This window comes from Microcaecilia unicolor, chromosome 3, assembly GCF_901765095.1.
Source record: "Microcaecilia unicolor chromosome 3, aMicUni1.1, whole genome shotgun sequence".
NCBI lineage: Eukaryota > Metazoa > Chordata > Amphibia > Gymnophiona > Siphonopidae > Microcaecilia > Microcaecilia unicolor.
Genome location: NC_044033.1, coordinates 303,506,608 through 303,528,339, shown reverse-complemented (window position 1 = coordinate 303,528,339; position 21,732 = coordinate 303,506,608). Strand labels below are relative to the sequence as shown.

Sequence of the window (21,732 nt, the reverse complement as noted above, 5' to 3'; positions counted from 1 at the left end):
AATCCTCCGACATCGGAGTCCAGCGCAGCAGCAGAGATTGTTGTAGTGGTCTCATATGAGCCCTGGCCCAGGGCACTACTTCCATCGTGGCCGTCATAGAGCCCAACAGCTGCACGTAGTCCCAAGCCCGAATAGGAGAGGCTACTAAGAACTAGTCCACCTGAGCCTGAAACTTGACAATCCGATTGTCTGGCAGGAACACTCTGCCCACTTGGGTGTCGAATCGAACTCCCAGATACTCCAGGGACTGAGTCGGGCGCAGCTGGCTTTACTCCCAGTTGATAATCCACCCCAGGGAGCTCAAAAGAGCAACCACCCGGTTCACAGCTTTGCCGCACTCTGCATAAGAGGGGGCTTGGATCAACCAGTCGTCCAGATAAGGATGGACTTGAACTCCTTCCTTCCTCAGGAAGGCCGCGATGACCACCATTACTTTGGAGAAGGTCCGCGGAGCAGTAGCCAACCCGAACGGCAGGGCTCTGAACTGGAAGTGTCGGCCCAGTACTGCAAAACGCAGAAAGCGTTGATGAGGAGGCCAGATGGGAATATGCAAGTAAGCTTCCTTGATGTCCAAGGATGCCAGGAACTCTCCTGCCTTCACTGCCGCTAAAACAGAGCGGAGGGTCTCCATGCGAAAGTGCCGAACTTTCAAGGCCCAATTGACCCCTTTGAGGTCGAGGATAGGCCGTACAGAACCTCCTTTCTTTGGTATCACAAAGAAAAAGGAGTAACATCCCTTGCCAAGCTGATTTTCTGGCACCGGAACGACCGCACCCAGGCGGATCAGATTGTTCAAGGTCTGCTGCACTACCACAGCTTTGACCGGAGACTTGCAGGGAGAGAGTACAAACCCGTCTTTTAAGGGTCGGCAGAACTCTAGCTTGTAGCCGTCTCTGATGACTTCCAGCACCCAAGCGTCTGAAGTTATTGTGGTCCACTCGCCCATAAACGAGGACAGCCGTCCTCCAATCTGCACTGGGGCGTGGACCAAGGCCCCGTCATTGGGTACAAGACCCTGGGGGAGGACCGGAGGGAGTACCTCCGGGACGGCGGTATCTGCGAAAGGAATGCTGCTTGGGGGAGAAGTTCCTCTTGAAGGAAGAGGGGGCAGAGGAGCCCGACCTGCCCGGGCGGTACCGACGGGCTTCCTGAAACCGTCCTCTGGAGGTACCAGGGCGAGTACTAGCCCGAGCCCTGACCTCTGGTAACTTCTTGCCCTTAGACGTGCCGAGATCGGTCACGATTTTGTCCAGCTCGACCCCAAAGAGCAGCTTGCCTTTAAAAGGCAATCTAGCCAGGCGGGATTTAGAGGCGTGGTCAGCAGACCAATGTTTCAGCCAAAGCCACCGCCGCGCAGAGATTGTCTGAGCCATGCCTTTCGCTGAGGCCCTCAAGACATCATACAGCAAGTCTGCCAAATAGGCTAAGCCCGATTCCAGGGCCGGCCAATCAGCCCTCAAGGAAAGATCCGAGGGGAAAGCCCGCTGCACCATAGTCAGGCACGCCCTGGCCACATAGGAGCCGCAAATTGAGGCCTGCAAACTTAAAGCAGCTGCCTCAAAGGACGACCTTAAGGCCGCCTCCAATCTTCTGTCTTGGGCGTCCTTTAGGGCCGTGCCACCTTCCACCGGCAACGCCGTTTTCTTAGTCACCGCAGTGATTAAAGAATCCACGGTAGGCCACAGATAGGCCTCACGTTCCCTTTCAGTCAAAGGATAGAGGCGGGACATAGCCCTAGCCACTTTAAGGCTCGCTTCCGGGACATCCCATTGAGCCGCAATTAAGGTGTGCATGGCATCATGCACGTGGAAGGTTCTAGGCGGGCGCTTCGTCCCCAGCATAATGGCAGAGCCAACAGGGGCTGAGGGAGAGACGTCCTCCGGAGAGGAAATCTTCAAAGTGTCCATGGCCTGTACCAACAGGTTGGACAAATCCTCTGAGCTAAAAAGCCGCGCTGCAGAGGGGTCATCCGCTCCATCCGAGCGGGGATCCGTCTCCTCCAAGGAATCCGCAAAGGACCATTGGGAGACCTCAGATACGCTGCCCTCATCTACATCGGAGGAGACAAAGTCCTCCAAGGCCTGGGAATCAACCCGAGGGCGTTTACCTCTGGGAACCTCAACCTCTTTACCAGACGAGGGAGCAGGGGCAGCGTTTTGCTTAAGGAAGGCCTGATGCAGCAGCAAAACAAACTCGGGGGAGAAACCCCCCAGACTGTGTACTTCCGCAGCCTGGGCAACAGCCCTAGACGCACCCTCAACCGGCGCTCGCAAGAGCGGGGGAGAGACATGCTGCGCATCCAAAATGGCGTCCGGCGCGACACTCCGCGAAGGAGCCGCGCGGGAAGAACGGCGCTTAACTTTAGCCGCTTTTGTGCCGTCGCCCAAATTAAGGGCGTTCATGGCATTAATGTCTCCAACCTCAAGGGTGGCCCAAGAAGAAGCCGTCCGAGCCGCGTGGCCGGCCAAGATGGCGGAGGCGAGGAGCGGGGGATGGGCGTTTATGGCGGGAAAAATCGCCACGCCGGAGGAAGGACCGGGACATTCATCGGCCACGAAACTGTCACCCAACAAGGGCGAATCAGGCTTTAAGACCCCCGCATCCCCTCTAGAAGCGCCCAAGCGATCCGGGGAGCGACTCTTTACGCCCTCGCCCTCCGACGCCATATGCCACGTGGAGATAAATCGGGGAACCCCCTGCCCGCTATAAAAAGGTAAAAATTACCTGCTGTCCGCTCCGAGCTGTAACGACCTGGTGTCCCAGTGAGTAGCTGCAATAAACGTTTAAATAAACGTCGAAATAAACGCCTTTAAGGACGTTCAAAATTTTTTTTTTTTTTTTAACGGAGCCAGCGGGAGGGGGGAGAAAAGGAGGGACCTGGCACCACCAGGTTTGCACTTGCTCAAAAGAGCCCTCAACCCCAGGCACTCAACAAAACCTAAAAATTAGGCTTGGAGGCCTAGCCAGAGCTGCTGCTGTGTGTGACCACCACCTGCTGAGATAGAGAACATACAGAGGAGTTTCCGGCAGCACATGACCACATATAGGGAGGCAAAAGTTTGCTCTCTATCTTCACCTGCTGGTAGATGGACACAACCCACCAGTCTATGGATTGATCAGCTTGATGATATGGAAGTATCATTTGCTTCAAGCACTGCAGCGCCTTTTTTTTTTTTTTTTGCAATGCTGTAGCATTGTGGGCCTATCTGCATGTGGCTTTGAGCATCACCCCCCAACCCCCCACCCAGGGAACAGAAGATCCTAGCCTACTCAAACAATATCACTGACTGCCAGTGGAAAAGCGTATCTCTATATATAAAAGGCACCACCAACGTTCTAAATGAAGCCTCCAGCCGGAAGTGTGAAGGGGGAGAGATATCAGGTTTCCCCATGAGTGTCTGCCCCGCCCTCGCTCTCTCTGTAACACAAACAGTGAAGGAAAACACAGCAAAGCACGAAATCAAATCGCTCTCTCTGTAACAGTGAACGACTCAGAGGGGGGAGGGGACAGAGGGCAGGGACACACACACTCCCACATGCACACAGAAGAAAACCTTGCTAGCCCCCGTTTCATTTGCATCAGAAACGGGGCTTTTTTACTAGTAATCTATAAAATAGCCCTTCTATCTTTAAAGCACTCATAACCAGTCTTCCGGATTACCTTTCACATCTGACCATCCCTTATTCTCTAGTGAGGCTACTCCGTTCTATCAATGATCACTTTCATTCTTCCCAGCCCCAAAAATGCTAAGAATCCACCAGGAACACTGCATTTTTCTTTTTCCCTCTATTTGGAATTTGCTCCATATACACCTTCAAAGTGATCTCTCTAACATCCTTCAAAGCCTTCCTGAAAACCTCTCTTTATCAACAAGCATTTGAAGACAATGGGTGATGGACCAGCAAGTATGAAATTTCAGTCTACAATACTCTCAGACCTTGCCTTCCCCTCCTTTAGTATGAATGAATAACTTTCCTATTATTTTATGGTGTTCTTTTCATTTTATTATTTGTAACTAGTAAAAAAACCCCGTTTCTGATGCAAATGAAACGGGGGCTAGCAAGGTTTTCTTCAGAGTGTGCATGTGGGAGTGTGTGTGTCCCTGCCCTCTGCCCTCTCTCTCTCTCCCTCCCCCCTCAGAGTCCAGTCCTTCAGTGTTAAGTTTCCTGCTGTACTGTGTTTGTGTTACAGAGAGAGTGAGGGCGTCTCTCCCCTCCCCCCTCTGAGTCCTTCACTGTTACAGAGAGAGGGATTTCCTGCTGTGCTGTTTTCCTTCACTCATGGGGAAACCGGATATCTCTGGCGCTTCACACTTCCGGCTGGAGGCTTCAGTGGTGCCTTTTATATATAGAGATTATATGTAAACCGCTCTGCTAGGCCTAGGCAGTTAGAATGGTATAACGAGTCTCAATAAACATAAATATACCTAAAAGGTATCAATAATGCACAAATTATCTTGTTTCAAGAAAAACATGCCAGTGAGCCACAGAAGAAGGGGGCAATTCCTGTGAATATTCACTGACCCACAGGCCCTGTGCTGATTGCAACTACTAGGTACAGATCACAGTGGAAGTCTAGAGAGAAGGGAAGTGACCCTGTTTCTGTGACCCCCATCTGGGATCTTCATCCACAGTTTGGGAACCAATGGCCTAGAACAAAGCTTCTTTTAACATTTAAGACATTGAGGTCTGGAGCAAAAAAAAAAAACCCAAGATCTGGAATACCTACAGGTCCCACAAATCCCAGCAAACCAGATCGAATAAAAGGCATGTCACCAACAGGTGCTCTGGAAGCATTCACTGGGACAACCTGAAAAAAAAAAAAAAACAACAAACATTACAGATCTAGTGAGAATCATGAAAAACGACAAGAGTTTATACTGATTACAAAAACTACAACTATGCAGATATATGTACACCGATATTCTGGAGAGCAGTCCCACGCACATCAAGTCACATGCATTTAGGCTCCTTCTCCATCTCATATGAAAGTGCCCTCCTCACACATATTGACTCCTGGTTCCATGATCCCTAACCCCAAAGTCTGGCATTTCTTCCCTTTCTGTGGCCTATCATATCTCACTCTCCCACCTCTGCAGTCCTCCAGCCTTGCTTCTGTGGGCAACAGTGCTGGAATATGTTGCCTCCAGCTGGTGCAAGGCCTTCCCTCTGTCACATCCTGCCTCCTCTAATGCAATTTCATTTCTGGTGGGAGGGACATGAGAGGGAAGGCCCTGCACCAGCTGCAGGCAGAATGTTTTAGCACTGCTGTTCACCAAAGCAAGGTTGGTAGACTGGGGTGGGGGGAGGAGGAAAGGGAGCGAAAAAGATGCTGGCCCAGAGGATGTGGTAACAGCAGTTTGCATATCTGGGTTTAAAAAAAAGGTTTGAACAAGTTCCTGGAGGAAAAGTCCAGAGTCTAACTTTGAGACAGACATGGGGAAGTTACTGCTTACCCTGGGATTGGTAGCATGGAATATTGCTACTATTTGGGTTTCTGTCAGGTACTTGTGACGTGGATTAGCCACTGCTGGAAACAGGATACTGGGATAGATGGATTATTGGTCTGACCCAGTATGGCTATTCTTATGACAAGTGGGAAGGAAGAGAGAAATTGGCCTGGGGGGGGGAACAATTGAGACAGGACAGGTGAGTAGTAGTAAGAGATTGACAGATGCAGGTGGAGGATGGGGGAAGGGGCTGTGCAGGAGGAGAAGAAGAGTGAGGAGAGGTGCAGGGTATGGGGAGGGACAGGGACACAGAGGAATAATGCTGGGCATGTGGAGTGGGGATGGTGGGGGTGATGCTGAACAGAGCAAGAAAAAGGACAAAGAAAAGAAAGATGTTCAACATGCCAGGACGATAGCAGCAGGGACACAAGGCAGATAGAGAGGTGGATGGAAGATGAATGATGGATATTGGAACATAATAAATGTCAAATGGATAAGGAGATCCTGGCAAGACAGTTGAGAAGACAGAAAAGGAAAGCAGAAACCAGAACTTGGGACCAACATGATTAGAAAAACAACAACCAGATAAAGGTAGAAAAATGAATTTTAATTTCTATTTCCTGATTAGAATGTGTTAGTTTTTGGAATGTACATTTGCTAGAACTGAGGTTAGACATGACTGTGCCATGATGACTTTTGTTCTAATCCTTGGCCTCTGCAGTGTAGATATTCCCATGGATCAATATTGTCTCCTTTACTTCTTAAGGACTATATGAGATACTCGAGGGCATGGCTTCCCAAAACTTGTCCAGAAGGCCCCATAAGTTAGGTTTTCAGGATAACAGAGCAGATCTCACATATCAAGGAACTAAAACCATTTATTCATCACAGGGGTAGATCTCACATAAAAGTTACCTGGTGTGGCCACATTTTGCCCTCAAAAGGGCTGCACCAGGGGATACTAACAATCTGTACTAGTTGATGCCATCTGTATGCTATACTGAACTGCTGCTGGCTTCTACATATTCTTACTCTGTATAGAACTATTTTATGTGACCTTTTGATCTGCATTAGTATCTCCTGATGCAGCCCTTTTGAGGGTGAAACATGGCCACGTTGGGCAACCTTTATATGAGATCTACCCCTACTATTAAATGACTTTACCTCCTTGATGCATGATCTGCTGTTATCTCTGTATACAGCTTACAAGTCACTGGTCCTCTTTTTCTCTTTCAGGTTTTCAGGATATCCACAATGAATACATACGAGAGTAATCTGCATGCAACAAAGATCTAGCATATGCCAATTTATCTCATATATATTCTTTGCAGATATTCTGAAAACCTGACTGGTTGCGGGGTCCCCAGGGGAGGTTTGGGAAGCCCTGCAATAGGGAAACTTATTTCATACAGACATTCCCTATTTCACGTATGCTGATGATCTGCAGCTTTGTAAGAAATTGGGCCTTGGTCCCCTGGTAGCTACTGAACAGCTCACTACTTCCTTGGAGATTATTGTGGATCGGCCGAAGACACATAGGCATAGATTAAATGACACAAGATGCAGTTAATGTGAATCGGGAATGAAATGCTAGAGGATCTGAATGGTATTAAAATTATTGGTAGAGTATATTCCATATTTTCCTCCCAGACTCATCTCTTCGAAGTGCTTTTGGAGTCTAAGATATTTATAAAAATACCAACACAAATCCATTTTTTAAAAGTTCTATCAGTTAAAGCAGAATACCATATTTATTTTTGTGATTAAAGCCTATAGGGCCCTTTTACTAAGCTATGCTTAAAACGTGTCCTGTGCTATGTTTAGTACTTGGGTTTCCCCGTGCGCTGAGGCCACTTTTAGCGTAGCAGTAAAATGGCCGCAATTTCAATTTTCCTCTTAATGGCCATGTGCTAATTTCCCAATTAGCACATAAGCCCTTACACCTACCTATTTACTATGCGGTAAAGGCTTCTGTGCTAATCTGCAGCATGTGGTGATTTGCTAATTAGCGCAGGGCACACCTACTCTCTGCCCCCTATATATATATATATATATATATATATATATATATATATATATATATATATATATATATATATATATATATATATTTAGCATGAGATTCTGATCCCCAAACTAATGTGGGGCGCCTGAGCGTGTCCCACAGTAGTGCCTTTTAATGTGCAGTAAGCATACATTAGTGCATACTGCTGCTTTGTAAAAGAGCCCCTATGTGTCCTACAAATTAGATTACTGAAACTCTTTATGCAAGTTCATCAAAAATATCTTGGTTTAAATTTCAATTAATGCATGGTTCTTGACTAAATGCCCCTCACATTTGGCTAGATCCTGGTCAGTTAGGTAGGGAGCTGGAAAGGTGTAACAGACTGAATGTGTCAATGTTTGAGAGGATAGCAAGTATTAGGTAGAGAAATCTTGGTTAAACGACTATCTTATTTAATGTACTCCCCACAGCCATACCAGAATAAACATTTTGTCTAACAGACGTGGCTACAGTTGTATTACAGCAGCTAGGATTGAAGGGGACTTGGCACTTCTTAACTTTAAACAAAATTATGTAGCAGCACAATAGAAGGCATTATATGACTGATATAGGAATTCTGAGAAGCAATAGGTCCAGATGGAGCAGTATGGGGGGAGAGAGAATGGATTTATGTAACTGGATTTGGAATATGGGAATAGTAAGCCTTAAAAAAAACAAAACAACCCTGTCCTTTCTGTGAAGCACACCTTGGGCTTGTGGTATAAGTATAGGCAGCATACTTATACTAACATATGCAAGGAATGAAGGAGGTCTCACCTCTCATGCCCATTTCAGGTCTGTGAGGGATTTTCCTCTGGTGGATGGTCTTGTATATTTAAGGCTTGGGGGGGGGGGGGGGGAAGGATTAATAAGGATTGGTAATTTTTTCTTAAGGGGGGGGGGGTCTTACTCTTGGGTACCCTGCAACAGTAGTATCATTTAGAGCACCAGGACTATTTTGGGTATTTACAACTGAGACACTATTTTGCAAGAAAACAAGTTGGCAATGCAAAGAAGGGGCCCATGACTTATTTTGAGGCACTCTGTTCTGAAACCCTGGGGCAAAAGGACATTATATCCAAACTGTATCTGGCGTTGGCCCCAACTGTGGGAGATAAACCCTGGTATATCTGAGCTTGGGAAGAGGATTTGGGCATACCCTTGGCTAAGCAGCAATGGGAACAGATCTATTGAGCTAAAGCAAAGGTTTCTATAGCAGCAAACATGGTGGAAAATGGGTACAAACAGCTGTATAGATGGTATTTGACATCTTTCAGGCTTCAAAAAAAATCTATGGCAATGGCTCAGCTGACTGTTGGGAGAAAATGTGGAAGGCAGGGCACCTTTATCCACATGTGGTAGGAATGTGACAAGTTGATGTAATTTTGGGATCAATGTATAGCTGTTATGGAGGGGGTTGTGGGACTCTGGTTAGACCAGAGCGAGCCCGAGGCTTTTTCTCTTGCAAGAGAACTTGCTGGAACTGGCGGCTCTTAAAATATATGATGGTTGCGGCTTGGTGTGAACTAGCAGCCTGCTGGAAAGGGGCTAGAGAGCTGTTCTACCAGAATTTTTGTAATAGAATGAGTAATTACTATTTGCTGAATAGGTTAACGGCAATATGGAAGGTAGAATACAACAGATGATGGCAAAATGGATTAAATATTGGACCTGGCTTCAGTAAGTGAACTCTGGATATGTTCTGAGCTCCTATGGGTAACATAGTAGATGACGGCAGAAAAAGACCTGCACGGTCCATCCAGTCTGCCCAACAAGATAAACTCATATGTGCTACTTTTTGTGTATACCTTACCTTGATTTGTATCTGTCATTTTCAGGGCACAGACCGTAAAAGTCTGCCCAGCACTAGCCCCGCCTCCCACCACCGGCTCCGCCTCCCAATCTCAGCTAAGCTTTTGAGGATCGCTTCCTTCCGAACAGGATTCCTTTATGTTTATCCCACGCATATTTGAATTCCGTTACCGTTTTCATCTCCACCACCTCCCGCGGAAGGGCATTCCAAGCATCCACCACTCTCTCTGTGAAAAAGTACTTCCTGACATTTTTCTTGAGTCTGCCCCCCTTCAATCTCATTTCATGTCTTCTAGTTCTACCGCCTTCCCATCACCGGAAAAGGTTCGTTTGCGGACTAATACCTTTCAAATATTTGAACATCTGTATCATATCACCCGTTTCTCCTTTCCTCCAGGGTATACATGTTCAGGTCAGCAAGTCTCTCCTCATACGTCTTGTAACGCAAATCCCATACCATTCTCGTAGCTTTTCTTTGCACCGCTTCAATTCTTTTTACATCCTTAGCAAGATACGGCCTCCAAAACTGAACACAATACTCCAGGTGGGGCCTCACCAACGACTTATACAGGGGCATCAACACCTCCTTTCTTCTGCTGGTCACACCTCTCTCTATACAGCCTAGCAACCTTCTAGCTATGGCCACCGCCTTGTCACACTGTTTCATCGCCTTCAGATCCTCAGATACTATCACCCCAAGATCCCTCTCCCAGTCCATACATATCAGACTCTCACTGCCTAACACATACGTCTCCCGTGGATTTCTACTCCCTAAGTGCATCACTTTGCATTTCTTTGCATTGAATTTTAATTGCCAAACCTTAGACCATTCTGCTAGCTTCCTCAGATCCTTTTTCATGTTTTCCACTCCCTCCCGGGTGTCCACTCTGTTACAGATCTTAGTATCATCCGCAAATAGGCAAACTTTACCTTCTAACCCTTCGGCAATGTCACTCACAAATATATTGAACAGAATCGGCCCCAGCACCGATCCCTGAGGCACTCCACTACTCACCTTTCCCTCCTCCGAGCGAATTCCATTCACCACCACCCTCTGGCTTCTGTCAGTCAACCAGTTCCTAATCCAGTTCACCACTTCGGGTCCTATCTTCAGCCCGTCCAGTTTATTTAAGAGGCTCCTGTGGGGAACCGTGTCAAAAGCTTTGCTGAAATCTAAGTAGATTACGTCTATAGCTTGTCCCTGATTCAGTTCTCCGGTCACCCAATCAAAGAACTCAATGAGATTCGTTTGGCATGATTTACCTTTGGTAAAACTACTTATTCTTTTTCAAGTAACATTGATGGAAAGTACTCGGGGCAACTTTGTCAAGGCCTTGGGTCAGAATAGTGTACCAGGACTCAGTCTGATCATTAAGTGATTTGGTTTAAAAATCAGATGGGAGCAAAAAAAATGTGAGAGAGAAACTGAAGCAACATTAATCTGGGAAAGGGCCCTAGACCAGTAGCCAGTGGTTATCAGCAGGTTGAAGGGAGCGAAGGTAGAGAAAGAGAGAAAAGAAGTAGAAAGTGGTCAGATCATAAGAATGGAGAGAAAGAAAAAGCTGATAAGGATATACAAGATTCCTGTAAGTTTAGCACAAGATCCAGGGTGTGACCAGTGGTATGGGTCGGAAAGGAGACCCATTGATGCAAAGATAGATAAAAACTAGAAATCCTGAAAAATTTTAGCCCTAGGGTTTGTAAAATTGTCTATATGTATGTTAAAATCACCCAGAATAAACAAATTAGGGAAGCGTATAGTAGCTTCTGATATGGCTAGTCAACAAGCTTCCCAAACAGCTGAAGATGGGGGTGTGTGTGGGGGGGGGGGGGGGGGGGGGGGGTAGGAAACAGTAAAACAAGAATGAATAATGGTGAAACTGAAATCAATTTTAACTATTAGCAATTCTGGATAAGAGAATGGGGAGAGGATCTCTGAGACTTTCAAATCAGTATTTTATACAATGGCCAAGCCTCTGCCTAATTTGGAGATTCAGGACACGGATGAGAAACGATTTGGAACGTACAGATCTACAATTTAGGAGACCAATGGGAAAATCAATGAGTAACTGGATTGATTGAGAAGCCTAACCAAATGTATGATGGTGCAACTGAGTCACCAAAGGAGGAAGGCGTTGTTTAACCCAGAAAGAGGGCGAGTGATGTCCCCAAAGAATGGGGATAGGTATCCCAGACAAACAAGAAATGTGGACAGATGACAACGTGTAAAGACAAAAACACCATGTAATGGGTAACAGACTTACCAAAAGTGAGTCATGTGTGAGGGTTATTGTTAAGATGGGCAGGCGTGAGTGTTAAAAAGTAGGGTCAAACTGTCCCAATGGAAGCAAGACATATCGATAGACCTTACATTGCCTCAGTTTACAGCACACGTTCTAACTACTACTACTACTTAACATTTCTAGAGCGCTACTAGGGTTACGCAGCGCTGTACAATTTAACAAAGAGAGACGTTCTAACCCTGAGGAAGCATTCAATTATGATTTCACATTGGGAGATGCAGTATAAAGTGGCGCTTCGGCTATATATCTCCCCCAGAAGAGCCTTTCACATGGGACTCTCGCTGTGGGGGGAATGCCCCAAGTGTAAAGAACCTGGGGCTACCCTGGGACACATGCTTTGGAAGTGCAGAGGTATAGCACGATACTGGAAACAGATAATACAATACGTCTCTGACATTTGGCAGACCAGGTGGAAATATAATTCGGGATTGCTGTTGGCCCATCCAATATTTGTTCACCCCATACCATCTGGATTTACAGCTTTTGTGCAAAAGGCAATCACAGTTACTAAGCAAGTGATCTTATCGGAGTGGCGGGCTCATATGATAACATTTATGCGAACTGAACGGATGGGAGTGATAGACTTTAAATCCAAGACTGGACGGAACTTCCAGAATACTTGGAGTCCACTTTTAAACACCCTGACCTTGGCTGCCAGGAGCAGATTGTTGAACTTTTAGTGGTGTCTTGATATATGAATGATAACAGAGGGTGGGGGGCGGGGAGGGGAAGGTTTTGGGAGGGGGGAATTATGGAGGAGGGAAGGGAGGGAGGGAGGGGGTGTTAGCAAGGGAGAAAATTATGTTAAAGTCTGTTGACTAAAGTTGGTGATCTCTGTACCTGTAGAGAATGGTAATTGACACGATGTCATGTAACAAATTCTTTAGTGGTATATGTACAGGTTATTGATCTCTAATAAAAACAATATACCATAAAAAGTAGGGTCGATAGTGTCTCGGTGCGCACAAAGTGTTATTGAAGAGACCACAGAGTAGAATTGCTAGCAGCGACACAAACTGATGCTTCTTTGAGGACTCAACAGTGGAGAAGTAAGCATGCTGAGCCATTCATGATAGCTGCCTGCTATCATGTATCAAAGGGCATGTCCTCTATCCTCAAGAAGAAATACCTCTGCTACTTTCATGAACAAGTAGAGTCCAAATAAGAGCAGAAGCTGCTTGAGGTTCTAGAGCAGATCTGAACTTGTTGATGTAAACTCCCAGGGTTGTAGCATGAAAGTAATGTAAGGCCTGGGAAAGAATCACAGCAGGAGATGGCAGAGATGAATTAGATAGCTTTCAAAGTGTAGAAAAGACGACTGACTTCTTCCTAGAGGAGGCTGTGCATAATTCTCCAGTTGCTGTAAGAAACAGCAGATCTAAGGCCCGAGATGGCACAATGTTCACGTGTGGAGCAGCTGGGACTGATGGAGCAGCAGTTAATCACTGAAAAAACATAACAAGATGACTTGTAGAGAGAACTCAGCAAGCATCATATAGCCCAAGAAATTTTAGGGGACAATAAAGAAGGGAGAAGGAAGTTACCTGTACCAACAGTGGTACTCAGGAAAACAGATTATGAAAAACAATTTCCTGAACTAAACAAACAAGGTTCCCTTTCTAACTCTGAAGCACAATGACTGCGTTTCACAAATGGAGAGGTAACCATTGTTGGTTCAATAGGTAGGTACTTCTGAGGATGCAAGATTAAGAGCTCAAGTAAACTGAAGATATCCTAGGATTTCATAAGAGGAATCAAATCCCTGTGGCACAAAAAGCAGAAGAGGTTGGGAATTACAGGCCAGTAAGTCTGATTTCTGTGATAAGTAAATTAATGGGAATGCTTTAAAAACCAAGAATAGTAAAGTTTTTGGAATCCAACGCATTACAGGAACCGAAGCAAGAAAAATCTGATTAATTTCTTTGACTGGGTGACAACAGAGCTGGAATAAGGGAAAACGTTAAATGTGGTGAATTTAGATTTTAGCAAAGCCTTTGACACGGTTCTACACAGATGACTAATAAATAAAACTGAGTGCTTTTGGTATGGGCCCTAAAGTGACTGACTGGGTTAGGAACTGGTTGAGTTGTAGGGGACAGAGGGTGGTGGTAAATGGAGCTCACTCTGAGGAAAGGGATATTAGCAGTGGTGTGCAGTAAGGTTAAATTTTTTATAAGCAATATTACTGAAGGGCTGTCTGGTAAGGTTTGCCTCTTTGCGGATGATACCAAAATCTACAATAAGGTAGACACCCCTGATGGCTGGATAACATGAGAAAGGACCCAACGAAGCTTGAAGAATGGTCTGGAACTTGGTAGCTAAGAATTAATGCTAAAAAGATGCAGAGTCATGCATTTGGGCTGCAAAAACCTGAGGAAACGGTAAAGGTTAGGTGGGTGAAGAACTTTTGTGCACAAAAGAGAAGCAGGACTTGGGTGTAACTGTATGTGATGATCTTAAGTTGGCCAAACAGAAAAGGCAACAGTGAAAGCTAGAAGAATGCTTGGGTGCACAGGGATAGGAATGGCCAGTAGGAAGGAGGAGATGATGCCCCATATAAGACTCTGGTGAGACCTCATTTAGAATAGTATGCACAATTCTGGAGACCATACCATCAAAAAGATTTAAACAGGATGGAGTTTTTAAATTAGAAGATATTTGGAAGGCAATTCAAGACTTGCCTTAAGACGAACTTTACAATACACCAATATGGAAATAACTATACAAGGTTTGGAGAGAAGAATTGTTCAAGATGAGACTGGTATTGTTCAATTGAACAACAAGGTAAAAAAGTTGGAAGAATTTGTCACCAGTACAAAAATGCTAGATTCTGCCTTGGTGAAGGATGAGTGGATGAAAGTAAGAACAGAATCTTTGCAAGATATGGCTAGAAACTGCAGAGAGTGTTGAATTTTCCAGGTTTACCAGTTGTTTCACCTAAATAACTTTTCCTAAGATATTTAAAAGAAAATTTGAATATACCTTCTGAATCTATTCCACCCTTAGTAAAGGCTTATTATTTACCATTTCAGAGGAGAATTAATTCTGATCATCAGCTAGACATTGAGAAAGCCATGGAACCTTTAGATGTCTCTGTGCTATTGAATATATCTGAATCTGCCCAGCCAAGTAAAGTTGTTGGCTGGGCAGCTTCAGATATATTTGATTTGGTTTCAGATAAAGATTGGGGTTTGCACGCCTTTATTTTAGACATCATGGTCTCAAACATTCATCTACTTTTACTTTTGCTAAATAGGTAATTGAGGGACAGGGAAGAACCCCATCACCTACACAGGCAGATACTGTATCGTAGTGGTTAATCTCCTATTATTTAGCCAAGTGTAAGCATTTTTTTCTGTTTAGTATTATTTAGTTAATATTTTTCCTTTGTATTGAGTCCTTGGATTCCTCTTTATTGTGGATTTCAGTTTAGTAAATATTTTTTTTCTTTTTATTGGATTAGATATAATAATCCTTTTCTTTTTGATGCATACTTTATTTTGCTGTACAAGTTGATATTTGGATTGTTAAATTAAAAATTTCAATAAAAGTTAAAATAATTAAAAAAAAGAAGCCTATTAGGCCAATGTAGTCCAGGAACGGCATGGTGTACTGTCATTATCTGCTGGAGACAGCAATATACTGAGCATTCTGAACCTGCAAAAATCACAAGGCGCTACTTTGTTTTTCTGTCTCCATCCGCTGTTGATGAACACAACCCACACGTTCTGGACTGGTCTAGTATAGATGCTAAGAAAAATATACATTTCCTGCCTTAATTATTTTCATTCTTTGACAGTTATGTTTTATTGTATATATTTCTTTACTCCTGTAATCCACTTTGGGATCTATAAAGAGAAAAGGAGCAATATATACAAATGAAGATGAAGATACAAAAAAAAGTGTGGGGGGGGGGGGGGGGGGAGACTGAACAATAATTATTAAAAATAAAATATGAGGATGATGGATTTTTAGTCTAATTGGGTTGTTTCTTCACAGAAAAGGATAAGTATTAGTTGAGACCTACCTCAAATGTGCTTTTCGACACACCAGCCAGGCCATAATACATCATGCCTCCTGTCTTAGAGCTCACACATATTTCTCCAATCTCATCAGTTTTACAAAGCTGAGGGATACCCTCAGGTTTCACAATGCACATTGTTCCTGAAACCAACAAATCAACTGTTTTAAAGAACAAAGGGCCACAGAAACGATTTCTGGAAAAATGATATTATCCCTTAATATTCACTCTCATTCTCAATTGCCCAATTAAAAATTGTGTTTTGGCTTTGAAATTAATAAAATTGTTACACCAAACGCCTATTAACCAACGTATTCCAACACAAAAGAAACACTTAAATAATAAATAACATTGTAATCTAGTTTAAATGATATAGTGCAAAGAAAATGAACATGTCAGCCACGTGACATTATGATGGTGTAGTACATTAGCTCATTTTCAGCACTCACTGAGCATATTACAGTTTTGAGGGGCTGTCAGTGATGGCAAAGTGAGTAAAACATGGGTATCAGAAGAAAATTAGATCACAGATACCTAAGCTAACAATGGAAGAGCCTATGTCTGTACACTCATACTGTAGCAAGTGTACTGCTTACAAAAGAAGTGTTTATTCACAGCCCAAGCAAATGGCATTAGGAGTGTAAAGTTAAAAGCAAAAGAACTTCAGAGCCTCTTACCTCCTGGCATCACATGCCCCACATCCTGTACTGTGAGAGCAGAGTTCTTGTCCTCTGTGTTTACTCTGATCACACCATAACTGAGCCCATTCATTGAGAGAATGGCTCTGCCTGGCAAGGGTGTGCCTTGCACTCCAGGTCTGTAGAAAAGAAAAACACAAAAAGGCATGTAGCTTCCTTAAAAATAAAATCCCCAAGGCCATGTAGACAATAGAGAAAAAGAATAGGGGAAGTTATATTAGCAAGAGAGAATGATTTATTAAAAGGAGAATTCATTTGGGAATATGGATTTCTTGCGTATTTAACACAGATTCTATAAACCATTGAACATCCATCCCCCACCCCAATACACATTAGCATTTCATATGGTTAACCAAAAATAGTTTTAATATAAAACTGTTCAGACCAACTTGACTACACACTGCACACAATATTGCAGCTATAACAATTATCTGTAGCCAGTAATCCTTTTTTAATGTTTCTAAACAGTGACTACAGAAGCAGAAAAAGCTATTCTTCCTCAGGACATCTGTGTAATACCTCCGAATTGCTACAGTCATCGCTTCAGGGGATGTAGCGCAAGGGCAGATGGCTTCTGGTTTAAGGCCATGACTCTGAAATAAACTCAGGAAAGCATCACAAGATGAAACAGACCCTGGCAAATAAAAAAAACATGGCTTCAGGAATTAAATAATTCCAAGACAAACCTATGATGCTGGAGATAGTGATTACCATATTCAGCCATCAAAAACACCAACCAGGTCTAATTTTGACAATATCCATATCTTAACAGTCATAATACAGGTTTGCACACTTCAGTTGGGTTATTTGTACATTTTGACTACTCTGAGAGGACTAAAGACACCAGCAATCTCTCCCCAATCCTTCTCACAAGGGATCAAAAATCAGACCTAGCTGCAAGGACAGGCACAAGACTGTAACCCAGACTTCATAGTTTGTAGTCCAAAAGCCAACAGGCTAACCCAGAACCTGCAGCACCATCAAAATCACACTTCGATAGCAAGCAGTAGATTCTACACATACAAATTCTAAATATAGGGCCAGACCAGTGGCAGGGCACATACAGAGACCTGGGTTTGAGTCCTAGCTCAAATCTTCCATTCCCCAGGTCAAATGAGTTTGGGGGAGGCTGTGCAGGCAGCTTTCAGGGTAATTCTATAAAGAGGGTGCCAACAACACACATAAATGACTACACTGCTGGCATATGCACATTTGTTTGTGAACATATGTGCATAAATGCCAATATTCCAGCTAAGCACTAGTCTATAAAATGCTGCCTAAATACAAATGGCATGTAGTTCGAAGGTAGCTGCACACACACAGGAAGAGCCCAGATGGGACATGGGCAAGGTGCACAGTTACATGTATAAATTATAAAATGCTATAATTTATGAATTTTATTATGATGTTTGAGCGATCTAGGTGTGAACATTTATAGAGTCCCTGCTCAATGACTGGTTGCACCTATGCCAGTTCTTTATTAAAGAAAAATAAACAGCTACTTTCGTTTATAGGATAGGCTCTAGATAGGCATCATCTTGGCACAGCACCCCTTTATAAAACTGCCCTTTAATTTGAATGAATAGCACTGTAGAGAACTGGGCTAAAAACCGTCATTGTGATCCCTGAACTCCATGAACAGAGACTTGATGTAATATAGGGGATAAAACCTATAGCTGTAGTGTGCTGGATTTCAGTTCTGGGTCTGACTGAGCTTGAAGCTACAAAACAGAAAGAATCAGCTGGTCCCTTCTTTCCCCTCCAAAAAAATACTAAATACATTCTGGAATAAGATACAAAGTAGAAAAGCAGCACTCACAAGGGTTGGCCCCATCTGTCACGATAAGCATGCGCAAGGAGCTCAGGCTGATGTCTCTCTGATCCCGATGTGCCATCATTGCCCAGTGGAGGTCACGACATTTAACTACTGCCACTCTGGCTGTATCAAGAGAAAATAAATCACAACAGGTTGTCAGTTTAAAGTAAGACCAGCCTAGTCTAAAACCCAAGCAAGATGCCAGACTGGTTCCATGAAAGGAAGTAAGTTAGCCAAATTCAGTAACAAGGAATAATGGGGATCAGAATTAATGTCCTGTTAATATCAGAAACAAGAAAGGGAAAGAACATACAGTTCTACATGACGATGGATGAGTGTAACAGCCATATCATAAGGCAAAAAAAGCAGGTGCGACAGTCACTTGGCCAAACCCTAAATTTGGAGAGGGGGCAGTCTGACCTCAAAGTGTGTGGGGATCCCCAAGCCCCACTAGCAGAAAAAATCCTCCACCAACAGCCTTATAGTTAGTGGCTCTTTCCATGGGATACTGCTTTACTGCCTCCCTCCTTCCAGCACATGTGCAAAAACTAAGCATATGTGTGGGAGGGAGAGGGGTGGCCATCGGTACTGCAGTGATCCATGGAAAGGGTTACCAACTGTCAGACCTTTCTGCTGGCAGGGCATGGGGATCCCCACCAATCACAGAAGACAGTGCTGCTGTTTTGGGGAGACTGAACCCTAAATGGGGGTGTGTGTGGCCTCCCATGTGGATACGCAACTGGTGTGGCAGCAAACTTTTTTTTAATAGAGAAGACCAACAAAAATATTAAGCTGTTACTGACCATTTTTATAAACTTCAAATGCTTAAGTAATTTGTCCATTGATTTTATTCCACAATGAACTCTAACAAAAAATATATATATATTAAAACTGCCAGGTTAAACCTATACCAGAGCTTTGAAAAGGACCATTTTATAAAGCATTTTCTGTGCATAAAGCATATTTTACATGTGGAAAAGAGCTCTTATAAAAACACTACATGCATATAAAAGTGTAAAAAAAAAAGAGGTGCATGGAAAGTGCTTCCACTCTCACATGGCCATATGTAGGTGTTTCTGGGTGCATAGTCTGGGCAGACCTGGGGTGGAGTTGCAATGTACATGCAGGTTTTGCAAAATACATTTGCATCTTCTTTACAGCAGGTGTACATTTGTGTAAGAAGATTTGTTACTACTGGGGACAGTTTGGGGAACCTATTTTTAGGAACATAGGTGCCTAAGTTGCCTTTATAAAAGAGGAGCCTTTTTTCACACTCCACATAAGTGTCCTGTCATAAAATCAAGCCCAAAAGAGTGAGTGACAGGGCTCCTCACGTATCACTAACCACAGTGCAATATGAAATAGGACAAGCTATAGTATGTATTACCTTTATGAGCATGCACTCTCTGCACCCATGAGAGAGGACAGGCTTTCATCACAGAGTAAGGGATGCTGATGGTATGCATTTTATTCATCACATTCTGAAAAGAACAGAGAGGAAAGAAAATAAGAGCAATACAAAAACAGAGGAGATTATATTCTTATATACACTCTTCTTAATCACCAGCTTTTATCATTTAGGCTTGAATTATAGTGATAACTTAGTCACCAAAGCTTGCTGAAGAGGAGGAAAAAGCCTTAGAACCCTTGTTCCACCCTGAATCCACCAATTAAAGTGGCAACATTATAGGGTATTTTTCAGATTGGCAAAAAACCTCCCCACAAAAAGCATTAAAAGCTGGTGCAATGCCAATCTTCACTGGTAACTCAATAAACATGACTTAAAAATTGAAAAACAATAAAAGATTGTTTTTTTTAATTGAAAAGCTTAGCATTTTCAAATTTGTGCTCAGGAAATTTCATCTATGGATCCCCACCGACTGTGGCCAGAGTTTCGTCTGAAACTGTATCAAGGTGTCAGATCACTCAGTATTCCTGAACTGCTTCAACTTTCAGCGAAACTTGGCCACAGTTAGTGGTAATCCATAGAGTGAAATTTCCTGAGCACGAATTTGAAAAAGCTAAGTTGTTTTTCAATTTTTAAGTCATGTTTATTGGGTTATCATATTTGTAAGCCACGTCGAACCAAACATGTTTGGAAAATATTGGATATAAATACTGCTATAAATAAATAAAGAATAGTTTACTTTAAAACAAAACAGAAAGCCAAGTGAAGAGAAAAAGGCATGAGAAAGATAATGAGGCGGCGGTGTTGGCTGTTGCACTACCAGTCTATGTCAAAATGCATATATTTGCTGGAGGGTGCAGTAGCAGCCTAATGGCTAGTACAGTGGCCTGAGAACCAGGGGAATTGGGTTCAATTCCCACCGCAGCTCCCTGTGATTCTGGGCAAGTCACCTTCCATTGCCCCAAGTACAAAATAAGTACCTGTACATAATATGAAAACTGCTTAACCACAGAAATATTACATATAAAATCCCATCCCCTTTAAAGGACAGAAAAAACTAAGCTGGATTATACTAAAAGCAAAAAGCATGATAAATAAGATTAACAAGGCCATAACCTGTATTAAAAAAAAGGCCTATTGATAACATGGCAACATATTGAATACAATATTGTGCAGGAAACTCATTACTACAAGGACAAAAGGCCAGAAGAAAACGAGAGTACCAACTCTCCTTCCTAGGAAAAATTGAGGGAAAAATTGCTACATGCAGATGTGCTCCTTTGCAAGCACCTCCTAGTGTTGAGACATTAACTTAGATATAGAGCCCAACCGAAATCAGAATTTTTGGGTTCTGCCAAAACCAGGATCTGAGACCAAAACTGACCACTCGGTTTCAGAAGAAACTGATGCCAAAGACAAAACTGCTCCCCAGATCTAGCAGCAGCTCCCCAGTAACAGCCCCCTCCTGGCCTACTTTTTCATTGGTGGGTAGTGGGTGCAGGAGCATCTCCACTTCTTCCTGCTCCTGCACATGACAGAAAATGGCTTCTGAGACTGCCAAGGGAGGTCCCGGCAGCCATCTTGAGACTGGAATCGGCATGGGCAAGAGTGCTACCTTTTTCACCAATTCAGTACCTCCTATTTCTCTCAAATTTCCCTTTCTTTTAAGTCTTGCATTCCCTTCCTGCCTAAGTTCCATCACTTCCAGTTTTTCATTTTCTCTCCACATCAGTTTCTACCACTATTTTCTTCTCTCTTCCTAGTAGTTTTACTTACTTATCATGCAGCAAGCGACAGAAACCTGCAGCAATGGGTTGTAATGGTTGCACAAAAGGCGCTTTGAGTAGCCTGGAGCCCTACTAGATGAGGAGCGGAGTGCCCTGCCAAACATAGCAGCTTTACAAAGCCTACAGTCCTGTTGCCGAAAAGCAACCTGTACTAGTTCAGAACTCAATGGGAGGGGCAGAAGTTTCTGGTGTCTTATCACAGAAAAGCAGGTGCCCTTAATAGCCCAGACCTGCAGTATAAAACCTAGAAAGGAATGATTAATCACAGAGCAAGCCAACACTTAGCAGGGTATGCCAAGGAACAAAGGAAGGTTCCTATTAATCTGAGAAAAGGGGCAAATTCTGAAGCAACTACCTCAGCACTGCATAAAACTTTATTATAGCAGTGTGAAT

The 21,732-nt window shown here is 43.6% G+C and overlaps 1 protein-coding gene across 3 annotated transcripts in view; it reads right to left on the bottom strand.

Moving 5' to 3' along the window:
• DIP2B (disco interacting protein 2 homolog B) overlaps positions 1–21,732 on the bottom strand; it is a 596,277-nt gene that overhangs the window by 178,188 nt on the left and 396,357 nt on the right. For all 3 annotated transcript variants that reach the window (XM_030198260.1, XM_030198261.1, XM_030198262.1), the window contains 6 exons: positions 19,532–19,625; positions 18,148–18,267; positions 16,848–16,962; positions 16,308–16,447; positions 15,637–15,773; positions 4,730–4,810 (listed from right to left, as the gene is read on the bottom strand). In XM_030198260.1, coding sequence (XP_030054120.1) covers positions 4,730–4,810; positions 15,637–15,773; positions 16,308–16,447; positions 16,848–16,962; positions 18,148–18,267; positions 19,532–19,625 — 687 coding nt within the window. The remainder of the gene's footprint in view (positions 1–4,729; positions 4,811–15,636; positions 15,774–16,307; positions 16,448–16,847; positions 16,963–18,147; positions 18,268–19,531; positions 19,626–21,732) is intronic.